Raw genomic sequence first — 27476 nt, forward strand, 5'->3', positions numbered from 1 at the left:
TATGGCAGCTCCTAGTCACATGTAAATGCAAATATAAAGAAAAGGTCTATGTACACAAGTCTGTTTCTGTGTGCATGAGGGGATTCGGTTTTATGGTAAAACAGAAACTTGACAGATAAGTGGAATGTAATTGCAGTGCAAAAACTAGGGATGCACAGAATCCTCTATTTTGGATTCGGCCGAACCCCCCGAATCCTTCGCGAATGATTCGTCAGAATACCGAACCAAATTTGCATATGCAAATTATGAGTGGGAAGGGGAAAACATTTTTTACTTCCTTTTTGTTACAAAAAGGCATGTGATTTACCTTTCGCCCCTAATTTGCATATGCAAATTAGGATTCAGTTCATCCAGGCAGAAGGATTCAGCCGAATCCGAATGCTGGATTCGGTGCATCCCTACCAAAGACGTTACCAGAACTACACCTGATTAATAAGCATATTCTCCCTTTAAAGGAACAGTTCAGTGAACAAATACAAACTGGGTAAATAGATTGTATGTGCAAAATAAAAAATGCTTCTAATATAGTTAGTTAGCCAGAAATGTAATGTATAAAGGCTGGAGTGACTGGATGTCTGACATAACAGAACAGAACTTCCTGCTTTTCAGCTTTCTAACTCTGAGTTTTTCAACGATTTTAAAGGAGAAGGAAAGCTACGGAGGCATTTTATTGCCAATAGATTAGCTGCAATAGTGCAAGCTAGAATGCTATATTTATTCTGTAGAATGTTTTACCATACCTGAGTAAAAAGCTCTAGAAACTCTCTGTTTGTTTAGAATAGGAGCTGCAGTATTAATGTGGTGTGACATCACTTCCTGCCTGAGTCTCTCCCTGCTCTTGGCTCAGATTACAGTAGAGAAGGGAGGGGTGCGGGGAGAGCAGCAAACTGAGCATGCTCTTGCCCAGGGCAATGAGGTTTAAGCTGAAGGCAGGAAGTCTGATACAGAAGCCCATGAGTACACAATAGAAGGAAAGAAATGCTGCGTTTCTTTTGACAGGGGAATCAGAGCAACATTACTTTGGGGGTTTGCTGGTATATTTAGATGGACCTTTCTGATAAGGCTTACTTAGTTTTAACCTTTCCTTCTCCTTTAAGAGAGCCCACATGGGACATAACTGTTCCGTGAGTTTGCAACTGATCCTTAGCATTCAGCTCCAAAGCAACAGTTATGTCCCATGTGGCTCCCATTATAGTCACTGACTAACTCAGAGTTAGAGAGCTGAAAAGCAGGAAGTAGTGTTCTGGCTATTATGTTACACATCCAGTCACTCCACTCTAACTATATTAGAATTTTTTTTTTATTTTGCACAGTCTATTTACCCAGTTTTTATTTTAAACTAAACAAGTCCTTCCTTCAAAGCCTACATGTGCAGCATGCTGCGTAGGTGACTGGTCCCGCACAGGACGTGCACTTCACATATTGAAAGGATACACCCATTGTTTTATTAGAGGCTGGATGTCTTTTCCAGAAACGTTGGAAATTGATTTTAAGAAGCCAGATGTGGAAACCAACATCTGACTCCACATGTGGGACTGGAACTTCTGAGATGAGGCCGTGTTGGCCAGGCTTAAAAGCTTGTTGAAAACCTGCAAGGAAAGAAAAAGCACCTTTTAACAGCAAAGAAATGTTAAATGCTGTAATAAAGGATTAAGCAAAGAAAGAAAAATAACTGCAAAGATGTTTTCTGTAAGTGTATAATATAAAAAAAAGAAATATGTGTGTGTGCGGCAGAATGGCAAACAAATATAAAGGATATACTTTATCCTTTTACAACAGATAAATAACTGTAGTTGAAGTGTAAAGTGGTTGTTCACCTTTAAATTAGCTTTTAGTATGATGTAGAGAGTGATATTCTGAGACAATGTGCAATTGGGTTTCATTTATTATTATTTGTGGTTTTTGAGTTATTTCGATTTTAATTCTGCAGCTCTCCAGTTTTCTGTTTCAGCAATCTGGTTGCTAGGGTCCAAATTACTCTAACAACCATGCATTGATTTGAATAAGAGACTGGAATATGAATAGGGAAGGACCCAAATGGAAAGATGAGTAATAAAAAGTAGCAATAGCAATGAATTTGTAGCCTTATTAGTCTTTTAGATGCAGTGAGTGACCCCCATTTGAAAGCTGGAAAGAGTTAGAAGAAGAATGCAAATAATTCAAAAACAATTAGAAATAAATAAATAATGGAGACAAATTTAAAAGTTGCTTAGTACTGGCAATCCTATAATATACTAAAAGTTCATTTAAAGGTGAGCAGTGAGCAAAAAGCACCCTGTCTGTTTTGCATGTAGCCCTAAGGTTGTGCTTTGAGGATCAGTGCTCCCCTCTGAATGCAGTGCTCCCTACTTTTTTTTTAGCACTGCACACTCATCCCCATAGAACTCTGTGTGTGTCATTCAGAAAGCTGCAATGTGTACTTACCGCCTGCTAATGACAACATTTTTTTCAGGTCATATAAGTCCTAAATATATTTAAATGAAAGCAAATGTAATTCTAAGCAACCTCTCAATATTCATTTATTTCACATTCTCAGTGGTTTAAAATGTGTTTGTAAATGTAGTTGCAACTGAAAGCTATTTGCCCTGCTGATTAAAGGGGTTGTTCACCTTTAAATTACCTTTTAGTATGATATTTAGAATTTTCCCTTTTTTTTGGACAAAACTCTTGAATTGTGAATTATCCAAACTCAATTTGAGTTTTAATCCAAATTTCGAGATTTATCATACTCTGGCCCTTTAAGAACTCAAATTAGACTATTCGCTACCTAAAACTTGAGCCGAATTGCTGTTTAACTCAATGGGAGACTACCAGGGATCAATTTTGAGTTGTTTGCTCCCTTCCTGACAATTTTTTTCTGAGAAAATTCAAGTTTTCGGCTCAATTGCATTCATCAGAGATTGAAAAATTTGATTTTTTTTAAAATAAATTTCGATTGGTCGGATTCCCATGAATTCGAAATTCAACCTTTGATAAATGTGCCTCTAAGTGTGTATCTATCTTCTATTATCTATCTATCTATCCATCTTCTATCATCTATCTATCTATCCATCTATCTACAGTATCTAACCATCTACAGTATCTAACCATCTACAGTATCTAACCATCTACAGTATCTATCTATCTATCTATCTATCTATCTATCTATCTATCATCTATCTATCTATCATCTATCTATCTATCATCTATCTATCTACAGTATCTATCTGAGAAAATTCGAGTTTTCGGCTCAATTGCATTCATCAGAGTTTGAAAAATGTGATTTTTTTTACAAAATTTCGATTGGTCGGATCTATGGGAGTTTAGGGGAGGCTTTTAGAAACTCGCATGAATTCGAAATTCAACCTTTGATAAATGTGCCTCTAAGTGTGTATCTATATATCTATCTACCTTTTATCCATCCATCTATCTACAGTACCGTATATACTCGAGTATAAGCCAACCCGAGTATAAGCCGAGGTACCTAATTTTACCTACGAAAACTGGGAAAACTTATTGACTCTAGTATAAGCCTAGACACAACTACAGCCCTGTCTCCCAGCAGCGCACATTCTGCCAAAGCGACCCCCCCAGCGATCAACCGAACTTCTTTGCAAAGTTGATGGTGACAGAGAATTGGCAAACGAATTACTGTGTGCATTGTCCCACTGTCCCACTACCATGTGCAGAGGGCGCTGTGTGATATTGCAGTCACTGTTAATCTTTCATATAACCAACAGAGGGCGCACTGTTATTCTTTCATACAACCAACAGATGGCGCTGTGTGATATTGCAGTCGCTGTTATTCTTTCATATAACCAACAGAGGGCGCTGTGTGATATTGCAGCCACTGTTAATCTTTCATATAACCAACAGAGGGCACTGTGTGATATTGCAGTCACTGTTATTCTTTCATATAACCAACAGATGGCGCTGTGTGATATTGCAGTCACTGTTATTCTTCCATATAACCAACAGAGGGTGCTGTGTGATATTGCAGTCACTGTTATTCTTTCATATAACCAACAGAGGGTGCTGTGTGATATTGCAGTCACTGTTATTCTTTAATATAACCAACAGAGGGCGCTGTGTGATATTGCAGTCACTGTTATTCTTTCATATAACCAACAGAGGGTGCTGTGTGATATTGCAGTCACTGTTATTCTTTAATATAACCAACAGAGGGCGCTGTGTGATATTGCAGTCACTGTTATTCTTTCATATAACCAACAGAGGGCGCTGTGTGATATTGCAGTCACTGTTATTCTTTCATATAACCAACAGAGGGCGCTGTGTGATATTGCAGTCACTGTTATTCTTTCATATAACCAACAGAGGGCGCTGTGTGATATTGCAGTCACTGTTATTCTTTCATATAACCAACAGAGGGCGCTGTGTGATATTGCAGTCACTGTTATTCTTTAATATAACCAACAGATGGTGCTGTGTGATATTGCAGTCACTGTTATTCTTTCATATAACCAACAGAGGGCGCTGTGTGATATTGCAGTCACTGTTAATCTTTCATATAACCAACAGAGGGCGCACTGTTATTCTTTCATACAACCAACAGATGGCGCTGTGTGATATTGCAGTCGCTGTTATTCTTTCATATAACCAACAGAGGGCGCTGTGTGATATTGCAGCCACTGTTAATCTTTCATATAACCAACAGAGGGCACTGTGTGATATTGCAGTCACTGTTATTCTTTCATATAACCAACAGATGGCGCTGTGTGATATTGCAGTCACTGTTATTCTTCCATATAACCAACAGAGGGTGCTGTGTGATATTGCAGTCACTGTTATTCTTTCATATAACCAACAGAGGGTGCTGTGTGATATTGCAGTCACTGTTATTCTTTAATATAACCAACAGAGGGCGCTGTGTGATATTGCAGTCACTGTTATTCTTTCATATAACCAACAGAGGGTGCTGTGTGATATTGCAGTCACTGTTATTCTTTAATATAACCAACAGAGGGCGCTGTGTGATATTGCAGTCACTGTTATTCTTTCATATAACCAACAGAGGGCGCTGTGTGATATTGCAGTCACTGTTATTCTTTAATATAACCAACAGAGGGCGCTGTGTGATATTGCAGTCACTGTTATTCTTTCATATAACCAACAGAGGGCGCTGTGTGATATTGCAGTCACTGTTATTCTTTAATATAACCAACAGATGGTGCTGTGTGATATTGCAGTCACTGTTATTCTTTCATATAACCAACAGAGGGCGCTGTGTGATATTGCAGTTACTGTTAATCTTTCATATAACCAACAGATGGCGCACTGTTATTCTTTCATACAACCAACAGATGGCGCTGTGTGATATTGCAGTCGCTGTTATTCTTTCATATAACCAACAGATGGCGCTGTGTGATATTGCAGTCACTGTTATTCTTTCATATAACCAACAGAGGGCGCACTGTTATTCTTTCATATAACCAACAGAGGGCATTGTGGGATATTGCAGTCTCTCCCCAAGTGAACTGTTGGTATAGGAATGATTAAAAGTGACTGCAATCTCAACTACTCGGTTCGGGTACCGCTGACCCGAGTATAAGCCGAGGTAGACTTTTTCAGCACATTTTGGATGCTGAAAAACTCGGCTTATACTCGGGTGGGTATATACGGTATCTATCTCTCTTTCTATCCATCTACAGTATCTATCCATCTACAGTATCTATCCATCTATCTATCTATCTATATCTGTCTCAGTCACTGGTTGAGACCCTGTAGCAAGATCAACGTTTGATAAAGGTTTGAATCACCGACTGAGCAAATTTTCAATTGGTGTTCGTTATTTATTTTTAATCCTTTTTGAATGAGTCTTTCCAGCTTTCAAACGGGGGTCACAGACCCCATCTAATAACAAATGCTCTGTAAGGCTAAACATTTATTGTTATTGCTACTTTTTATTACTCATCTTTCTATTCAGGCCTCTCCCATTCATATTCCAGTCTCTGGTTCAAATCAATGCATGGTTGCTAGGGTAATTAGGACCCTAGCAACCAGTTGGCTGCAATTGCGAACTGGAGAGCTGCTGAATAAAAAGCTAAATAACTCAAAAATCACAAATAAAAAATGAAACCCACGTGGTCTCAGAATATCCTTCTCTTTTTTCACTTCCACCCTTGATAAATCTGCCCCATAGTGAACAGTAGGTATAGTAATAATGCGCACCTGTTCTATGCACTGAATATTTCACAATGGGGGTGACTGCTGCTAGGGCTTTAGCGAAGGAGTAATTCCTAACATAACTTACCTGAAGCATGAACTCCATGCTGATACGGTTTTCAATGAGGCGCATGACCAAATGAGCTTTGCACTGGAACATGTTGTAGTATTCCCAGGACAGAGTGTGCGGGTGCTTGATTGAGAAGTGCAGATGGGAAGCGGGGCTGGAAGAACATCATGGAAATAGTCACAAAACTGACTTAACGGAAAACTTTACCCCCAAAATGAATATTTAAGCAACAGATAGTTTATATCAAATTAAGTGGCTTATTATAGAATCTTATCAAACTGGAATATATATTTAAGTAAATATTGCCCTTTTACATTTTTTGCCTTGAACCCCCATTTTGTAATGGTCTGTGTGCTGCCTCAGAGATCACCTGACCAGAAATACTGCAGCTCTAACTGTAACAGGAAGAGATCACCTGACCAGAAATACTGCAGCTCTAACTGTAACAGGAAGAAGTGTGGAAGCAAAAGACACACCTCTGTCTGTTAATTGGCTCATGTGACCCAATGGTATGGTTTGTTGGTTTGTTTGTGTGCACCGTGAATCATACGATCTCAGGGGGCGGCCTTTATTTTTTAAAATGGCAATTTCCTATTTATGATTACCCAACGGCACATACTACTAAAAAAGTATATTATTATGAAAATGGTTTATTTACATGAAGCAGGATTTTACATATGAGCTGTTTTTATGCATTATATTTTTATAGAGACTTACATTGTTTGGGGGTATAGTTTTCTTTTAAAGGGGACGTGAGATCCTAAAATGTTTCCTTTGAAGTGGTCACCCAGCTATTTTGACTCCATATGCCCCACAATAAAACACTGCAGAGAAACCAGAAGAGATATTCTCTGTTCATTTAACAGAAGAGTGGAAGCCCTTGTATTGTTTGCCTTGGCCGAGGAACGCTTGGCAGCTCAATATATACAGGTATGGCACCCATTACATGGAAACCCGTTATCCAGAAAGATCCAAATTACAGAAAGGCCATCTCACATACTGTAGATTCCATTTTATCCAAATCCACATTTTTCAAAATTATTCTTTTTCTGCGTGATAATAAAACAGTAGCTTGTACTTGATCCCAACTAAGATATAATTAATCCTTATTGAAAACAAAACCAGCCTATTGGGTTTATTTAATGTTTACATGATTTTCTAGTAGAATTAAGGAATGAAGATCCAAATTATGGAAAGATCCATTATCTAGAAAACCCCAGGTCCTGAGCATTCTTGATGAACAGTCCCATACCTGCACAATGCATCTCTCAGTCACCCGGTCAAGGGGCTCAAATAATATATATAATAATATAGAATATTTTCTCAAGATCACCAGCCCTTACTGAAAGACTATAGAAGACATCTATATGGGAATCTTAGTCGCTGACAGGACCCCATACTGCAATACTGGGGGAACCTAGGAAACCATGATAAGCTGGGGGAACACTACTGTTACCATCCTGCTCTAGGTGCAGCTTAATAATCTAAAGGTGGCAGGGAGAGGATAATGCAAACTGCCATCTGCTGGAGTCACCACCTGCATAGTCAGACTGGGACAAATGGCTGACATAGCAGCTCACAGTTAACATATCAAAAACAGGAAAAAAAACCACGTCACATCAGTTAACATATCAGTTAATAGTGATGCTCCAGCAGAATTCTGAACTGTAATCTGATTTTCAAAAGAGCAAACACATTTTTTTTATATATATATAATTTTGAAATCCGACACAGAGCTAGACATAGTGTCAGTTTCCCAGGAGAACCCATTCATGTGACTGTTAAACTTCAGGCACTTTTTATTACTGTACTGCAAGTTGGAGTGATATCACCCCCTCCCAGCCACCTATCAACAGAACAATGGGAAGGTAACCAGATAACATCTCCCTGGTAGATATAAGAACAGCACTCAATAGTAAAAATCCAGGTCCCATTGCAACTCCTTCAGTAAAGGTGACCATACATGGAGAGATCCGCTCGTTTGGCGATGTCACCAAACAAGCGGATCTTCCCCCGATATGCCCACCTTGAGGTGGGCAATATCGGGCTGATCCGATCGTGGGCCCAACGATCGGATCCTAGCGATGCCTAACGGGCGGTCGGATCGCAGGACCGCATCGACGAACAGATGCGGCCGCGATCCAACGGGATTTTTAATCACCTCCGATTGATCGGGGAAGCCCGTCGGGGGCCCCATACACGGGCCAATAAGCTGCCGACTTGGTCGGCAGCTTTTATCGGCCCGTGTATGGCCACCTTTACATTGAGGAGAAACAATAGCCTGTCAGAAAGCAGTTCCTTTCTAAAGTGCTGGCTCTTTCCGAAGCACATGACAGAGAAAAAAGAAAGTAAACAGATTTTTTTTACATTTAATTTTTAAAACTGACATGTGGCTAGGCATATTGTCAGTTTTCCGGGAGCCCCCAGTCATGTGACTTGTGCTCTGATAAACTTCAGTCACTCTTTACTGCTGTACTGCAAGTTGGACTGATATCCCCCACCTCCCTTCCCCCCTCCCCAGCAGCCTAACAACAGAACAATGGGACGGTAACCAGATAGCAGCTCCCTAACACAAGATAACAGCCCCCTGGTAGATCTAAGAACAGCACTCAATAGTAAAATCCAGGTCCCACTGCGACCCCTTCAGTTACATTGAGTAGGAGAAACAACAGCCTGCCAGAAAGCAGTTCCATCCTAAAGTGCTGGCTCTTTCTGAAATCACATGACCAGGCAAAATGACCTGAGATGCACCTACACACCAATATTATAAGTGAAAAAAATACACTTGCTGGTTCAGGAATGAAATTTTATATTGTAGAGTGAATTATTTGCAGTGTAAACAGTGTCATTTAGAAATAAAAATGACACCATAAAAATCGTGACAGAATCCCTTTAAGACTTGCACCCAGTGCACTGGCGATTGTTGCCATCACATAGGGATAACACATACGAATAGCATTAGTGTCTGCAAATAACAGGAGCCTATTGAAGCACTCCTGCTGAATGTGACTTCATCTGAAATAGGAACATTTGCCCCACATCCATTAATCAATCTGTCATTAATACGGAGATGCCTTTGGCACGGAAGCCTCTTTACAGTACATGTAGGAAACCTAAAGCCTTGTACTTAGCAGGCGTGAGTTGGCTGGCAATTAGTCGTGATAGCAAGGCTCTGTTTTCATGCATTAGGCTGGGGATTTCATTGGAGCCAGATACTTTGGGACGTAGCCAAGAAAGCCTCGTAAACAAGTGGGGACGGGCACAGTTTCTGCCCTATATTTATAATGCTCAGTGATTATTTAATGGCCAAAATACACACAGTTTATAATTACTGGATACTTTGCGTCGCTTGTGCTGGTAAATTTCGTCACAGTCTGGCAGCAGCACTGAGCATCCATTTACATGACATGCCATAGCATTACATAGATCCCACTGGCCTCTCAGCAACAGCAAGTTAAAGGAGAACTAAAGCCTAACTAAAGAAGTAGCTAGAAATGTTGTACATGATGTTTTTGTGCTTCTGTACCAGCCCAAGGCAACCACAGCCCTTTAGCAGTAACGATCTGTGTCTCCAAAGATGCCCCAGTAGCTCCCCATCTTCTTTTCTGCTGATTCACTGCACATGCTCTGTGCTGCTGTCACTTACTGAGCTTAAAGGAATAGTTCAGTGTGAAAATAAAAACTGTGTAAATAGATAGGCTGTGCAAAATAAAAAATGTATCTAATATAGTTAGTTAGCCAAAAATGTAATGTATAAAGGCTGGCGTAAACAGATGTCTAATAAATCAGTCAGAATCGAACTTCCTGCTTTTCAGCTCTCTAACTCTGAGTTAGTCAGTGACTTGAAGGGGGGCCACATGGTACATTTCTGTTCAGTGAGTTTGTAATTGATCCTCAGCATTCAGCTCAGATTCAAAAGCAACAGATATGACCCATTTGGCCCCCCCTCAAGTCTCTGATTGGTTACTCCCTGGTAGCCAGGGTAACCACTCAGTGTAAACCAAGAGCTGAAAAGCTGGAAGTAGTGTTCTGTTATAAATCAAATCACTCCAGCCTTTATACATTACATTTTTGGCTAACTAACTATATTAGAAACATTTTTTATTTTGCACAGCCTATCTATTTACCCAGTTTTTATTTTTACAATGAACAATTCCTTTAAGGACCCACTCACAATTAGGGTTGCCACCCGGCCGGTATTTTACCGGCCTAGCCGGTAAAATACCTGCCAAGGCCGGGGCCGGTATTACAAATTTACCGGCAATGTAGCTGCCGGTAAATTTGTAATACAATTAAAAAGAGCCCTCGGCCTGCCCCCAATCCCCTTGAATTTACCTTTTCTTTGTGGTTCGTTTAGTGTCCGTGGCGCGGCCCCGCCCCCTTTGACGTCACGCCCCACCCATTTTGTGTCCCACCCCCCACCAGCCGGTAAAGGAATTTCAAAAAGGTGGCAACCCTTCTCACAATATAAGGCTGATTAGTAATTAATAGGGATGCACTGAATCCAGTATTCGGTTCGGGATTCGGTTCAGGATTCGGCTAGGATTCGGTTGAATCCCTCTGCTCTGCCGAACCGAATTCGAATCTGCATATTCAAATTAGGGGCGGGGAGGGAAATCGCGTGACTTTTTGTCACAAAACAAGGAAGTAAAAAATGTTTTCACCTTCCCATCCCGAATCTTTCGCAAAGGATTTGAGGTTTCTGCCGAATCCAAAATAGTGGATTCGGGGCATCCCTAGTAATTAATACAGATAATTACCACATGGCAGCACAGAAACCAGTGCAATTAGCATTAGAATTTAATAATCAGCAAACCTGTAGCATCAGCTTATATTACAGAACAACCTCATTTTCTTGGGGGTGGGCGCGACAAAATGAAGCAGCTGCTATGGGACCTACCCAGTTGTTTCCTAGTTGCAGACAGGCAGCGTATTTACAGTGCTTGCTACTGTAAGAAATATGTAGCGGATTTCCATGGTGTGATCTGCCCCATAAATACATATAGCCTTCTATAGATCCAGTTGGATGCAACATTAGTTATTCCCCTTGGGAAAAATGAAGGGATGCACAGAATCCACTATTTTGGATTTGGCCGAACCCCCAAATCCTTTGCGAAAGATTCAGCCAAATACCGAACGGAATTCTAATTTGCATATGCAAATTAGGGGTGGGAAGGGGAAAACATTTTTTAATTCCTTGTTTTGTGACAAAAAGTCACGCCATTTCCCTCCCTGCCCCTAATTTGCATATGCAAATTAGGATTCCGATTTGGTTCGGCCGGGCAGAAGAATCTTGCTGAAAAAGGCTGAATCCTGGATTCGGTGCATCCCTAGAAAAATGTCCACTGTGCATAACAACATAAAACATGGCAAGTTGCATCCAGTTTTATCACTGAACATTGAATTGTTATGGTACATGAGCCCTTAAATCTGCTAAGCATGCAACATATTCTACACTTTATTTATTTTAGAGCAGGGGGTTATACATAAAGCCTAAGGCCATGGCAAACACCTGGGAATACATCATTTGCATTACAGCCACTTTATTCTTCTCCACACTTTTAGTTTACCATAAGATTTAGGGTTAGTTGAAAACTCCACAATGACTTACTTGTCTTTCTCTTTCCCAGAGGAAAATATTGGATGGAGTAAAACCCCACCGGTCTTCAGTTCATACGCAACAATGGTGTCCAGTTCCTGGCAAAACACAGAATGTGGAGAATATATTAAAGGGGAGGTTCACCTTTAGGTTAGCTTTTCGTATGTTATAGAATGGCCAATTCTAAGCAACCTTTCAATTGGTCTTAATTATTTATTCTTTATAGTTTATTAATTATTTTGTGTTCTTCTTCTGACTCTTTCCAGCTTTCAAATGGGAGTCGCTGACCCCATCTAAACAAACAAATGCTCTGTAAGGCTAATAATGTATTGTTATTGCTACTTTTTATTAATCGTCTTTCTATTCAGTTCTCTCCGATTCATATTCCAGTCTCTTATTTAAATCAATCAATGATTGCTAGGGTAATTTGGATCCTAGCAACCAGATGGCTGAAACTGCAAACTGGAGAGCTGCTGAAAAAAAGGCTAAATAACTCAAAGACCCACAAATAATAGGAAATTAAAACGAATTGCAAATTATCGCAAAATATCACTCACTACGTCGTATTAAAAGTTTAATTTAAAAGTGAACAACCCCTTTAAGGTAAAACTTTCCACTCGATTTAAGGTAAAGCTGGATTGTAACTTAAAATGTGGGATACGGACATTCCTTCCATGAGCACTTAATCTTTGTAACTGTGCACATTTATATGTATTTTTTTTGCAATGTTCCTTTCCCTCCTAAGCGATTACTTTATCTTAAAATAAACAGAATGAGTTGTTTATACAGTACGAAGATAAGTTCAGGTAAGTAAGTGTCTCAGCTCTCACTTTTGTGCAACGGGAGGTGTGTGATCATATTTTGGCATCAATATAGAAATTGTACTATAGTGATCTATGGGGCTGGTTTATCAATGTTCCTATTCAAATTCATGCGTTAAAACTCACAAATGTGAATTATAGTTTCTAAAACTCGAATGTTCGGCACTTAGGAAGCACAAAAAACTCAAATGTATCTTCAGCATCTAAAAGCTAATAATATAGTATATATAGTATATATCCAATATATCTTATAGGGGGGCTCCTTTTGCCTAGAAGATGTGTTAGAGCTCACCCATTAAAATCACCAGACAAAATGTCTCTCTACATGCAGAATTTGTGCAGTTATTTTGTTTGAATTGGAATCAGTTATTTGAGTGAGCTCTAATACATCTTCTAGGCAAAAGGAGCCCCCCTATAAGATATATTGGATCTAACTGTCACTGAATATCTGACACCCAACTGCTGCATGAAGAGAGAATGAAGAGAAACAGATGCTGAGAGAGGAATAGTGAATATAAACTTGATTTTTTCGTAAACAATGCCAAATATTTAACTGATTGTATTTAGAAAGTTTCTTATTTCAGTATGAGGAAGATTTTATTACATTTTCCCCTTTAACAGTTTTATTCAAACAAGGTTTTTTTTTTGGATTTGGATTTTTGAATAAACATGCAAACATTTGGGTTATATAATATTTTGAATGTATTTGAATTAAAAAAAATTGAAAATGTTAAGAAATCTGAATTTTCTAACAGTTGCAGAGCGTATAACAGCCAAAACAATGACTGACCCAGAGTCTTGTATAGGGGTCTGCAATATTTGTGTGTTCTAATGCTGTCCTGTGCATGTAGCTACAATGCAAATGTCACACCATCGGGGCTGGTTGAATTCTGACAAAATGCAACATCTATAGAAGTCATATGTCTGGTATTTATATAAAGAAGACAAAGAGAGGTTTAAAGCATATTCTTACGTCTTTGATCCAGTGTCGGTACTGATTTACACCAAATGTTTTTTTCATCCAAAGACCATAGATGTAGCCAGATATCCCTTTCAACACCCATTCATCAGACCTGCAAAGCCAAACAAAAACCCATCACTTCTTATCAGAATGGACTTACCATTTAATCTCTTTTATACGTTTAGGAGCCAAGTTTCTAGAAAGAGAGGCCTCGGCAGTGAGAAGATGGCTGAAGGGCCCCTGTACTCTCAGCCGACATATCTTTGCAATCATAAAAAATATATTGGCTGTAGGATCTATATTAAAGGGAAACTGTCATGGGAATAAATGTTTTTTTTTAAAAATGCATCAGTTAATAGTGCTGCTCCAGCAGAATTCTGCACTGAAATCCGTTTCTCAAAAGAGGAAACATATTGTCAGTTTCCCAGCTGCCCCCAGTCATGCGACTTGTGCTCTAATAAACTTCAGTCACTCTTTACTGCTGAACTGCAAATTGGAATGAGTTCACCCCCCTCCCTTTCCTCCCCAGCAGCCTAACAACAGAACAATGGGAAGGTAACCAGCTAGCAGCTCCCTAACAAAAGTAAAGTCTAGGTCCCACTGAGACACATTCAGTTACATTGAGTAGGAGAAACAACAGCCTGGCAGAAAGCAGTTCCATCCTAAAGTGCTGGCTCTTTCTGAAATCACATGACCAGGCAAAATGACCTGAGATGCACCTACACACCAATATTACAACTAAAAAAAATACACTTGCTGGTTCAGGAATGAAATTTTATATTGTAGAGTGAATTATTTGCAGTGTAAACAGTGTCATTTAGAAATAAAAACTACATCATAAAAATCATGACAGAATCCCTTTGCAACATTAAGCATGATAGAGACCTCTAGTGACCAAACAGATATAACACTATGATCCATAAAAATCCTCTATATTCATGCTATTATAAAATGATGTATCTATTGTAAGTTAAAATACATTTCAATTACCTACATACATGTTTTTGCATGTGTAACCATGGAGGCAGCCATTCAAGCACAGGATACACAGTAGATAACAGATAAGTACTACTATAGTTTATATAAACAAGCGGCTGTGTAGCCATGGGGGCAGCCATTCAAGCACAGGATACACAGTAGATAACAGATAAGTACTACTATAGTTTATATAAACAAGCTGCTGTGTAGCCATGGGGGCAGCCATTCAAGCACAGGATACGCAGTAGATAACAGATAAGTACTAGTATAGTTTATATAAACAAGCTGCTGTGTAGCCATGGGGGCAGCCATTCAAGCACAGGATACACAGTAGATAACAGATAAGTACTACTATAGTTTATATAAACAAGCTGCTGTGTAGCCATGGGGGCAGCCATTCAAGCACAGGATACACAGTAGATAAGAGATAAGTACTACTATAGTTTATATAAACAAGCTGCTGTGTAGCCATGGGGGTAGCCATTCAAGCACAGGATACACAGTAGATAACAGATAAGTACTACTATAGTTTATATAAACAAGCTGCTGTGTAGCCATGGGGGCAGCCATTCAAGCACAGGATACACAGTAGATAACATAAGTACTACTATAGTTTATATAAACAAGCTGCTGTGTAGCTGTGTTTATATATACCGGTTGTACCAGTGCAGGGCAACACTACATTATATTGTCATTACTTTAAAACACTTTAGATTTTTTTGTGTTACTGTTTCTTTAACAGGTCATGCAAGACTATGAAAATTAATATAAGCGGCAGTAGGGCAACATTAATGACTCAATTAGTGATGAGCAAAATATTTTTTGCCAGATTTCGGCAAGAAAAAAAAAACGCTCATAGACCCCAATGGGTGAAAAATAATTTTGCTCGGCAAAAAAAAAATAAAATTGTCACCCTATAGTTTATATAAACAAGCTGCTGTGTAGCCATGGGGGCAGCCATTCAAGCACAGGATACGCAGTAGATAACAGATAAGTACTAGTATAGTTTATATAAACAAGCTGCTGTGTAGCCATGGGGGCAGCCATTCAAGCACAGGATACACAGTAGATAACAGATAAGTACTACTATAGTTTATATAAACAAGCTGCTGTGTAGCCATGGGGGCAGCCATTCAAGCACAGGATACACAGTAGATAAGAGATAAGTACTACTATAGTTTATATAAACAAGCTGCTGTGTAGCCATGGGGGTAGCCATTCAAGCACAGGATACACAGTAGATAACAGATAAGTACTACTATAGTTTATATAAACAAGCTGCTGTGTAGCCATGGGGGCAGCCATTCAAGCACAGGATACACAGTAGATAACATAAGTACTACTATAGTTTATATAAACAAGCTGCTGTGTAGCTGTGTTTATATATACCGGTTGTACCAGTGCAGGGCAACACTACATTATATTGTCATTACTTTAAAACACTTTAGATTTTTTTGTGTTACTGTTTCTTTAACAGGTCATGCAAGACTATGAAAATTAATATAAGCGGCAGTAGGGCAACATTAATGACTCAATTAGTGATGAGCAAAATATTTTTTGCCAGATTTCGGCAAGAAAAAAAAAACGCTCATAGACCCCAATGGGTGAAAAATAATTTTGCTCGGCAAAAAAAAAATAAAATTGTCACCCTTTGACCCAGCAAATTTTTCACTGTTTTGTGAATCTTCAGTGAAGCAAAATGGGTCACTTTCTCTACTTATAATGCAGCCACGATCCATCTACCGTTACACTAATACAGGTATGGGGCCTGTTATCCAGAATGCTCGGGACCTGGGGTTTTCCGGATAACAGAACTTTCCGTAATTTGGATCTCCATACCGTAAATCTACTAGAAAATCATTTAAATGTTAAATAAACGCAATTGGCTGGTTTTGCTTCCAATAAGGATTAATTATATCTTAGTTGGGATCAAGTACAAGATACTGTTTTATTATTACAGAGAAAAAGGCAACCATTTTTACAAATTCCGATTATTTGGATAAAATGCACTGAATCCACTGTTTTGGGTTCGGCCGAACCCCCTAATCCTTCCCAAAAGATTCGGCGAAATACCGAACCGAATCCTAATTTGCATATGCAAATTAGGGGTGAGAAGGGGAAAACATTTTTTTTATTTCCTTGTTTTGTGACAAAAAGTCATGCGACTTCCTTCCCCGGTCCTAATTTGCATATGCAAATTAGGATACGGTTTGACCGGGCAGAAGGATTCGGCCGAATCCAGAACCGAATCCTGGATTCGGTGCATGCCTGATAAAATGGAGTCTATGGGAGATGTCCTTTAGGAGCTTTCTGGATAACGGGTTTACGGATAACGGATTTCATACCTATATTGCGCCTTTCTACTTAAGAAAATCAATGCATCTAAACCATGTTAGAGTGAATGTTCTTTGCTCACCAGGACATCCGTGAAATGAAGCAGCCAAAAAACTGCTGGGCTAAAGAGTGTGCCAAAAATCTCCTGGTCACGGGTGTCTGATCAATAATCATGGAGCTGTGCAAAAGGTTTGTGCTAGGGGAAAAAACAGAAAGGACAAAAAACATCAATAATAGTCATTAGTGGAATAAGCCTAGCAATGGCCCTGCTATGAATCTGTTCCTAAGTATAATGGTTGGCTCTTTCTCTAGAATATTGGCCCCCAAGCGGTGGAGCTGGGAGTAAATCCTGAAGGTCAATCAGCGTGGCCATTATGTATCTGAAACTATATTAGAGGCTTAAAGGGTGGATTGTCAAATTTGGGTCACAAAGGCGGACTAAGCAAAAAAATTCTGATCCTAGACTTACAGATTGCAATCATTTTGCCATACAAACTAAACCACTGCAAGTTGCAAGTATGGTAGCCAAAATATTGACCAACTGGCCACATCCTGGCATTTAATACAAGAGCCAAAGCATGATGAGATGCCAAATACTTATTTACCTAAGGAGGCATTCCACTTTGGGAAGCACCTTCTATAAACATATTTTCTAGCTGTATCTGCTTTCTTTTTATCAGGGTGAGAAATTAAGAGCTAATATACTGTATAATGAGGATTACCATGAATGTTCTCAAAAACAAAACAGTGCTTAAAGGGGTGGTTCACCTTTAAGGTAACTTTTATTATGTTATAGAACGGCCATTTCTAAGCAACTTTTCAATTGGTTTTCATTATTTATTTTTTATAGTATTATAGTTATTTGCCTTTTTCTTCTGACTCTTTTGTAGCTTTCAAATAGGCGTCGCTGACCCCTTCTAAAAAGCAAATGCTTGTTGTTACTTTTTGTTACTGACACTTCTATTCGGCTCCTCTCCTATTCATATTCCAGTCTCTTATTCAAATAAATGCATGGTTGCTAGGGTAATTTGGACCCTAGTTACCAGATGGCTTAAAGGAGAACTCCGGCTTCCAAACCAAAATTTGATAAAGAGGCCCACATAACACAGAATCCCCTAATATACCCATGTTTCTTTAAAAAGTATGAATAAATGCAATTTTCTATGCTGAAATCCAGCTGTTTAACAGTTCTTCTCTTTCTGCATCATTTGAAATCCTGGCAGGGAAGGAGGGACTAAACAATGATGTTACAAATTGTATCAACTTCTCCACTGAGCTTACAGACAGCATGCAGGAACTACATAACCCCCAATGCATTGCACTGTGATGTTCCGTTCCTTATTGAAATCACGTGTGCAGGGAATTGTGGGGTTTGGAGGATGCAGATGCTGTTGATACAAAGTAACAGTCAGTCAGCTCAGCAAAGTAGTCCGACAGATTAGCAGGAGGCTAGGCTTAGGGAACTGCCAGAAAACATTAAAAATCATGAAAAGTCTGCATATTTTTTAATTGATGTATATTGCAAAGTTGCTTGAAATTTTGTTTACTTGTCAAAAAGCTAAAGTTATGTTTTTGTGGTGTTCTCCTTAAAGGGGAAGGAAACCTAGCCGGCGCAAACCCCCCCCCTCCCGTTTGTTGCCCACCCTCCCTCCTCCCCCCTGGCCTACCCTTCTTCCACGCGATCTTCTTCCTGCTTTGAACGGCGCATGTGCAGTAGGATCATTTAGCCGGTACGATCTACTGCGCATGCGCGTGACTTGGCGCATGCCCAGTAGATCCGTAACGGCGAAATGATCCTACTGCGCATGCGCCAAAACGCCGTTCACAGCAGGAAGAAAATCGCGTGGAAGAAGATGTCGTCTGTGAACTCCCTGGACTGGACCTGCGCAGAAGGGTAAGTAAAAAGTTAGGGGCATTTGCCCAGCGGGACGGGTAGGCCAGGGGGGAGGAAGGAGGGTGGGCAACAAACAGGAGGGGGGGTGGGGGGTTTGCGCCAACTAGGTTTCCTTCCCCTTTAAGATGCAAATTGAAGAGCTACTGAATAAAAAACGAAATAACTCAAAAACCCCAAATAATAAAAAATTAAAACCAGATTATCAGAATATCACTCTCTACATCATACAAAAAGTTATCTCAAAGGTGAAAACCCCCTTTAAGAGAATATATACCCTATTCTAAAAAAGAAAACATAAACTGCACTAAAGGTGGCAATAGACGCACAGATAATTCACAGATTTTCGTACGATATTCAGTCAGCGTACAGTGGGAGATGAGCCGATGGATATCGGTAGAAGACTTGGATATCAGTCGGCTGGTCGATTGGGCACCTTTGAAGGCACCTGAACATCGGCCATTGTTAGTGCTGAATCGTCAGATACAGGTGGAATTCTGTTGTTTCTCTCTGTATATCTGACGATTCAGCTCTACACATGTGTATTGAAAATAACTATCATTAAAACATATTTTCCAGGAAAGATCGAAATTGTAAAGTCTATGACAACCTTTAGAGAATACTCATTTACCATCTAGCAAATGTAGAACTCCTTGATCAATGAACAGCACATGTGTTTAACATACATGTTGCTTGCTGCTTTAATCATGAAAATCTTTGTTTTGTTTTTTTATTTCTTAAGGCATTTCCCAAGCACAGAAATTGAAGATGTTTTGCCCACAAGAGATTACCAATATACAACCCCCACCTCACCCTTTGTTGTGAATGTTTTGGGGTTTTTTTGTGGACTGATAATACAATCCTCCACACTAATCACTTCTCGCTCTTCTTTTCAATTTTCCTGTTTAGCTCAAGAATTGAAAAAAAAACAGGCATACTTTTTGGGTAAATAGATTTAGGCAAAAAGTATTTACTGTACAATGAAAGCTCTATTCTTTGAACCGATGTTGAACAATGGCGCACTGCCCTCTAAAGGGAAACTTAATGGCATTTTAACACTCATTATTGTTATTAGGGATGCACCAAATCCACTTTTTTGGATTCGGCCGAACCCCCGAATCATACTTGAAAGATTCGGCCGAATACCGAACCGAATCCCAATTTGCATATGAAAATTAGAGATGGAAAGGGGAAAACATTTTTTTACTTCCTTGTTTTGTGGCAAAAAGTCACGCAATTTCCTTCCCTGGCGCTAATTTGCATATGCAATTTAGGATTCGGATTCAGTGCGGTCGGCCAGAAGGATTCGGCTGAATCCGAATCCTGCTAAAAAAAGGCCGAATCCTGAATTCAGTGCATACCTAATTATTATTAACATGTATTTTTAAACTGCCAGCTACACATGGTCTAATACTGAATTGCAAGGAGCATAGGGTTAGATAGAAGAAGTCTGGAGAAGATTTCATACTAACCTAAAAATACTCATGGATGCATAAGATGCCACTTCCATATAAGCTTCGTCAACAAAAACAGTTTTAAAGCAAGAATACGGATATCGGCATGTCAATATTTCTTCATAGAACTCGAACACTTCATGGAGGTAGGCGGTAGTGTGCTTTAATAGCGGTAACAGTTGAGGTAAACAAAAATGGGTCACCTGGAAAGAAAAACAAGTTAATGTAGAGAATTTGCATTAAAGGAGAAGGAGAGCTTGGCATTTTATTGCCAATAGATTACCTTCAAGCTAGAATGCTATATTTATTCTGTAGAATGTTTTACCATACCTGAGTAAAAAGCTCTAGAAGCTGTTTGTTTAGGATAACAGCTGCCATATTAGCTTCCTGCCTGAGTCTCTCCCTGCTCACTTATTGCTCTGGGCTCAGATTACAGCAGAGATGGGGGGGAGAGAGGAGCAAACTGAGCATGCTCAAGCCCAAGCCCTGGAGGTTTAAGCTGAAAACAGGAAGTCTGATACAGAAGCCCATGAGTACACAATAGAAGGAAAGAAATGTGGTGTTTCTTTTGACAGAGGACTCAGAACTGCATTACTTTACTGCTTTACTGGTGTATTTATATAGACCTTTCTGATAAAGCTTACTTAGTTTTAGCCTTTCCTTCTCCTTTAAACGGCAAACAATCTTTTTTGTATTACATTAAAGGGGAAGTTCACTTTTAAGTTAACTTTTATCATAGACATCAACTGACAACACTCCAATGAATTTTCCAACCGGATAAATCAATGAAGTTTAAGGTTTATTATGTCCAACGTTTCAGTTCCCTACAGGAACTTGCGTCAGGGAAAAACTGACGTTTTGACCTCAACAAAGGTCTCTGAATAATACTTTCGTCAAGGATGAAATGTCAGTCTGCAAATATATATATATATATATATATATATATATATATATATATATATATATATATATATATATATATATATATATATATATATATATATATATATATATAACAAACAAGGGAAAGTTGTGCTCACCACTAGTTTTTAAAAACATTAGGCGGGGGTGCAATGAGGGTGTGACCACAAATACATATAGACAAATACAAGATTCCTCTGCACTCAACCCATTATCAATATATTTAAGACAGCGACATTTTGTGCATACTGCTACTGAAAAATGCCTTACCCTTTAAACAAAACAGGGATTGTTTGTCCATATATTGCAATATATTTAAGCTGGCCAACTACGTCAAAGTCATCCCATATCTGGCCAGATGAAAATTGAGCATAGGACTGGCCAGATATGGGATGACTTTGACGTAGTTGGCCAGCTTAAATATATTGCAATATATGGACAAACAATCCCTGTTTTGTTTAAAGGGTAAGGCATTTTTCAGTAGCAGTATGCACAAAATGTCGCTGTCTTAAATATATTGATAATGGGTTGAGTGCAGAGGAATCTTGTATTTGTCTATATGTATTTTGTGGTCACACCCTCATTGCACCCCCGCCTAATGTTTTTAAAAACTAGTGGTGAGCACAACTTTCCCTTGTTTGTTATAGTTCTACAAGAGCAGTGACCAGCTCCATGTTGTAGCTCCCACCCCCTCCAACTATAGTCAGGTGATCCCACTGGTGTCTAATAAAAGGGCAGCCAAGTTTGGGAGTTTTACTTTGAAAGCAGCTAGTAAGTTGCAGGTAAAACGTATTTGTCCCTTTTATAAAATGTATAATTAAACCATAGAATTCTTAATGAACCAGATGAAAATTGAGCATAGGACTGGCCAGATATGGGATGACTTTGACGTAGTTGGCCAGCTTAAATATATTGCAATATATGGACAAACAATCCCTGTTTTGTTTAAAGGGTAAGGCATTTTTCAGTAGCAGTATGCACAAAATGTCGCTGTCTTAAATATATTGATAATGGGTTGAGTGCAGAGGAATCTTGTATTTGTCTATATGTATTTTGTGGTCACACCCTCATTGCACCCCCGCCTAATGTTTTTAAAAACTAGTGGTGAGCACAACTTTCCCTTGTTTGTTATAGTTCTACAAGAGCAGTGACCAGCTCCATGTTGTAGCTCCCACCCCCTCCAACTATAGTCAGGTGATCCCACTGGTGTCTAATAAAAGGGCAGCCAAGTTTGGGAGTTTTACTTTGAAAGCAGCTAGTAAGTTGCAGGTAAAACGTATTTGTCCCTTTTATAAAATGTATAATTAAACCATAGAATTCTTAATGAATCAGATGAAAATTGAGCATAGGACTGGCCAGATATGGGATGACTTTGACGTAGTTGGCCAGCTTAAATATATTGCAATATATGGACAAACAATCCCTGTTTTGTTTAAAGGGTAAGGCATTTTTCAGTAGCAGTATGCACAAAATGTCGCTGTCTTAAATATATTGATAATGGGTTGAGTGCAGAGGAATCTTGTATTTGTCTATATATATATATATATATATATATACACACACAGACACGCACTGGGGCATATTACCTCATGCATGTACGGATCAACGAGAATCTCAAATGGCCCAACAGCGAGAGAGATGTTAGGAGCAGCAGTTGGAATGGCTAGTGTATAATGGAAGGTTTTCTTTCTCATGTCATGAGTATACACTGCTTCCACTAAATCTCCATTAGAAACTGCCACCATGGAGGCATCCACTGTAAACTCCAGCTTCCACGTGCATAGCTCTGAATAAGAATCCACACAAGGGAACCAAAACCTGCAAAAACAGCAATGAGGGAAAAATAGGTCCAAATATAGCTAGATAATAAGAGACAAATATTAAGAACAAGCCACAAGGCTATTTAAAGTGTATGTTAACGAGGACATTACCTTGTGGAATTCTGGTATCCATAGGAAAATACATGAGCCCCTCGTTCTGCCATGCTGCCTTCCACATTTGGCACAACAAAATGGAGTCCACCTTTTGGCTGATCCAAAGAGAATTCAATGTATACCTTAAGGCTCTTTAACTCTGCAGATATTACAGCAAAAAGAAAAGTATATGAACAACAACTCAACAGTAAAGCGAAATATACATAATCCAAGAGACAAATATGATTTAACTGGGATATAATAACTCCAGTGGTGAAACCTTTTACTTTATTTAGTGAAGAAAAGGATGCAGATGTAGTCAACTATAGAAGAAAAACTTTAATAATATCCAATTACAGTGTTTAATAGCCTTTTTCTATAGGGACTCTTATTAAGTCTGTGAATGAACCTGGTGACCCACAGTTTTGTTTAGTGTCAGTTACAGTAGTCATTATTCTCAGCAATTGCAGAAGGTGTTTTTACTGTATTTAAAGGAACAGTAACACCAACAAATAAAAGTGTATTAAAGTAATGATAATATAATGTAGTGTTGCCCTGCACTGGTAGAACTACTGTGTTTGTTTCAGAAAGGCTACTGTAGTTTATATAAACAAGCTGCTGTGTAGCCATGGGGGCAGCCAACAGGTAAGGTCTGTGTTATCTAATATTTTTCTTGTGCTTGAATGGCTGTCCCCATGGCTACACAGCAGCTTGTTTATATAAACTATAGTAGTACTTAACTGTTATCTACTGTGTATCCTGTGCTTGAATGGCTGCCCCCATGGCTACACAGTGGCTTGTTTATATAAACTATAATAATCTTTTTAAAGCAAACACCCCAGTTTTAAAAGTGCAGGGCAACACTACATCATTTATTCATTACTCACACTATATTTTTTTATTTTACTGTTCCTTTAAAGGAATCATGGTCACCTACCCTAACAGCAGGTAGGTTTATTACTATGACATACCATCTACAAGCTTCCACAGTTCAGATGGCACTTTAATGCATAGTTCTCCATTCCCAGCGTCGGGATCTACCGCAGTTACTGCAGCTGCATATGCATTGGAAAAATAATTAAGATTCCTCCTATAAGAATAGAAGAGAGCAGAAAAAAAATTAACACTTATTATGATCAGGAACTGTAAAGAAGAAACCCACACACACACAGAAACAGTATATAAATCCTCTGCAAATGTTAAAAAGCAGGGGAAACAAGCCATGTTCTGCCAGCCAATAAGGCATTCCTTAGTGCTCTTGCACCCCCTGGAGTTTTTTTGGGGGGTTCTGTACCAGCCCAAGGTAACCACAGCTCTTTAGAGGGGAAGATACCCCAGTAGTAACCCATTCAAAGTACATACTCTCAATTACTGAGCTTAGGAAAGCTACCGAAGCAGTTTATTGCCAATAGAATAACCACAATAGTGCAAGCTATAACACTGTATTTATTCTACAGAATGTTTTACCATACCTGAGTAAACAGCCAAGATAAATCAGGAGATAAATCTGTTCTTTGTATAATGAGAGCCAACAATTTATGGACGAATTTTCAGTATATATATATAAAACCCATTATCCCATTATCCAGAAAGCTCTGAATTACAGAAAGCATAGACTCCATTTTTTACAAGTAATCCAAATTGTTATAAGTGGTTTCCTTTTTCTCTGTAATAAAAAAACAGTATATTGTACCTGATCCAAACTAAGATATAATTAATCCTTATTGGAAGCGAAACCAGCCTATTGGGTTTATTTAATGTTTACATGATTTTCTAGTAGACAAAGGGATTGAAGTTCAGAATTACAGAAATATCCGTTATCCGGAAAACCCTGGTTTCCAAGCATTCTGAATAACAGATCAACACCCACTAAAATTCGTTTGTGGGCGAGTGGTTTAAGTTTGGAATGGCAAATAAATTATGGTTAACTGCTTTCTACTGTTCTGTGCTGCCCCCTTGTGGTTAAAGAATTTAATCTATTGTGTATTAATGATGTGATGCTCATGGTTAAGTAAACCTTTAAAAAAAGTAAATGTAAAATTGATGAGAGTGCTATTCTAAGCAGTTTTGCAATGTTCATTATTTAATTTGTTTTAATTCCAAGATATTAAGGGATACATATATTGTTAATATGAATTCATTGTGTTACAACAGCACCACCTGCTGCTCAGTTTCTGACCAGTCTGACCACCAAGTAGTCAAGGAAGTTGTCAGGAGAAAGAAAGAGGCTGCTCTGATGTTCTTCTGCTTAGGAAAAGCATTATAAACCTTTCTCACATCTTTCCTAAACAGAAGAACATCAGAGCAGCCTCTTTCTTTCTCCTGACAACTTCCTTGACTACTTGGTGGTCAGACTGGTGGGAAACTGACCAGCAAGTGGCGATGTTGGAACAAAATTCATTTATATTAACAACACATGTATCTCTTAATAACTTCAAATAAAAAAAAATAATAATGAATGTAAATGACAAAAGTGCTTAGAATAGCACCTTCATCAATTTTACATTCACTTATTTTAAAGGTTTACTTATCCTTTAATGCAACACACTAAGATTTGGCCGAGGTGAACCTGCTATAGGAGGATTAATAAATATACAGTTTTACAATGTTGCTTAGTACTTGCTTGAATAGTTTAAAAATTCACCCAGTTAGAGGGTGTCTATTTTTAACAATAATTACCAACAAGTACCACAGTATTGCCTCCAATAAGGATTAATTATATCTTAGTTGGGATCAAGTACAAGCTACTGTTTTATTATTACAGAGATAAAGGAAATAATTTTTAAAAATCCAGATTATTTTGAAAAAAATGGAGTCTATGGGAGATCCTACACCTGCAAAATATATAGAGGTATGGGACCTGTTATAGAGAATGGTTGAGACCTGGGGTTTTCCGGATAATGGATATTTCAGTAATTTGGATCGCCATAGCTTCAAGTCTACTAGAAAATCCATGTAAACATTAAATAAAGCCAATAGGCTGGTTTTGCTTCCAATAAGGATTAATTATATCTTAGTTGGGATCAAGTACAAGGTCCTGTTTTATTATTACAGAGAAAAAGGAAAGCAATTTTAAAAATCCCCTACCCCATAATATATAACAATTAGGTTCATATACAGTCACACATGGTCACCTCAAATTCACACTGAAACAGAGGAAGTAAAGAAAAAAAACAGACATGCTTCATATGTAATAAAAGGCACTAAGTTTACCCAGGAGCAGTAACCCATAGCAACCAATAAGATGTTTGTTTTTAAAGAGGTGACCAGTTAATACTCCCTGCTGATTGGTTGCTATGGGTTACTGCTCCTGGGCAAACTTTGTGCCTTTTATTACATAACCTCCATGGAGTTCTAACATGGTCTCAGTATCTCAGTGTGGTGCTGATAAACTCACTGTTTGGACTCATGGTGGCAGACTTCCAGAGTTGGGTCATTGTATAAGAAAGCAGCTTCTAGATCATTCACCCTCACTCTGTATATTCGGCACTGCTTGCTGTTTAGCTTGATCCTGTTCAGGCTGGTCACCGTGGGACATATTGTTAATTCCACAAAGCCCTGACATGCACATAGGAAAGTATTAGAATAATGCGCATTATGAGACATACGAATAACCGTTCATTAATTTCAGAATTAAACCAAAATAAAATTCATCAGGCTGGTGTCCCCTAAAATAAGTAGCTTTATTAGTGTGCTGGCCATTTGATTCCCGGCTGCCTCCTCCCATAAATGCTCAGAAGAACCAGGAAATCGAGACATGAAACAACTGTAGGTCTGTCTTGTTTAGTGCAGGAAAAAAAGCCACAGACAATTATGAAACATACACAGGACCGCCATCAGAAATCACAGGGCCCCACACCACAAAATTTACTGGGCCCCCTGGGCTGCGCCCACCGCAAGCCCCACCTACAGGTCCGCCCTCCCCACAGGTCCGCCCCCACCACACAGTAAAAAAACAACAATAATATTGGTGGCTAGGGTTCCCACATGTTACTAAAAAGATATTGGTGGTCAGGGCCCCCCATAAAAAACATTTGTGGCCAGGGCCCCCCATTAAAAAATATTGGTGGCTAGGACCCCACGTAAGAAAAAAAATTGGTGGCCAAAATTCAGTAGATCAGAATCTACCAGTAGACCGCTAGCTGGTGATTTGTAGATCGGGATCTACCAATAGGCCTTTTAGCTGGTGATCAATAGATCAGGACCTACCAGTAGACCTTTAGCTGGTGATCAGTAGATATCAAGACACGGTCAACTGCTTGTCTAGATCACCCTCCTATTTTCATATTTATTATGTTAAGGTTACATAAGAAATAGAGGTTTAAATATAACAATATACATTTTCTCATAAATCAATATTTAAGCAATATTT

At 38.8% G+C, this 27476-nt stretch overlaps 1 protein-coding gene across 2 annotated transcripts in view; it reads right to left on the reverse strand.

Moving 5' to 3' along the window:
- taf2.S (TATA-box binding protein associated factor 2 S homeolog) overlaps positions 1 to 27476 on the reverse strand; it is a 65423-nt gene that overhangs the window by 35722 nt on the left and 2225 nt on the right. For both annotated transcript variants that reach the window (XM_018223921.2, XM_018223920.2), the window contains exons 3-12: positions 26502 to 26662; positions 24076 to 24194; positions 23123 to 23264; positions 22778 to 23009; positions 20289 to 20473; positions 17008 to 17121; positions 13626 to 13725; positions 11844 to 11929; positions 6251 to 6386; positions 1435 to 1589 (exon numbers count right to left, since the gene is read on the reverse strand). In XM_018223921.2, coding sequence (XP_018079410.1) covers positions 1435 to 1589; positions 6251 to 6386; positions 11844 to 11929; positions 13626 to 13725; positions 17008 to 17121; positions 20289 to 20473; positions 22778 to 23009; positions 23123 to 23264; positions 24076 to 24194; positions 26502 to 26662 — 1430 coding nt within the window. The remainder of the gene's footprint in view (positions 1 to 1434; positions 1590 to 6250; positions 6387 to 11843; positions 11930 to 13625; positions 13726 to 17007; positions 17122 to 20288; positions 20474 to 22777; positions 23010 to 23122; positions 23265 to 24075; positions 24195 to 26501; positions 26663 to 27476) is intronic.

This window comes from Xenopus laevis, chromosome 6S, assembly GCF_017654675.1.
Source record: "Xenopus laevis strain J_2021 chromosome 6S, Xenopus_laevis_v10.1, whole genome shotgun sequence".
NCBI classification, from domain to species: Eukaryota; Metazoa; Chordata; class Amphibia; order Anura; family Pipidae; genus Xenopus; species Xenopus laevis.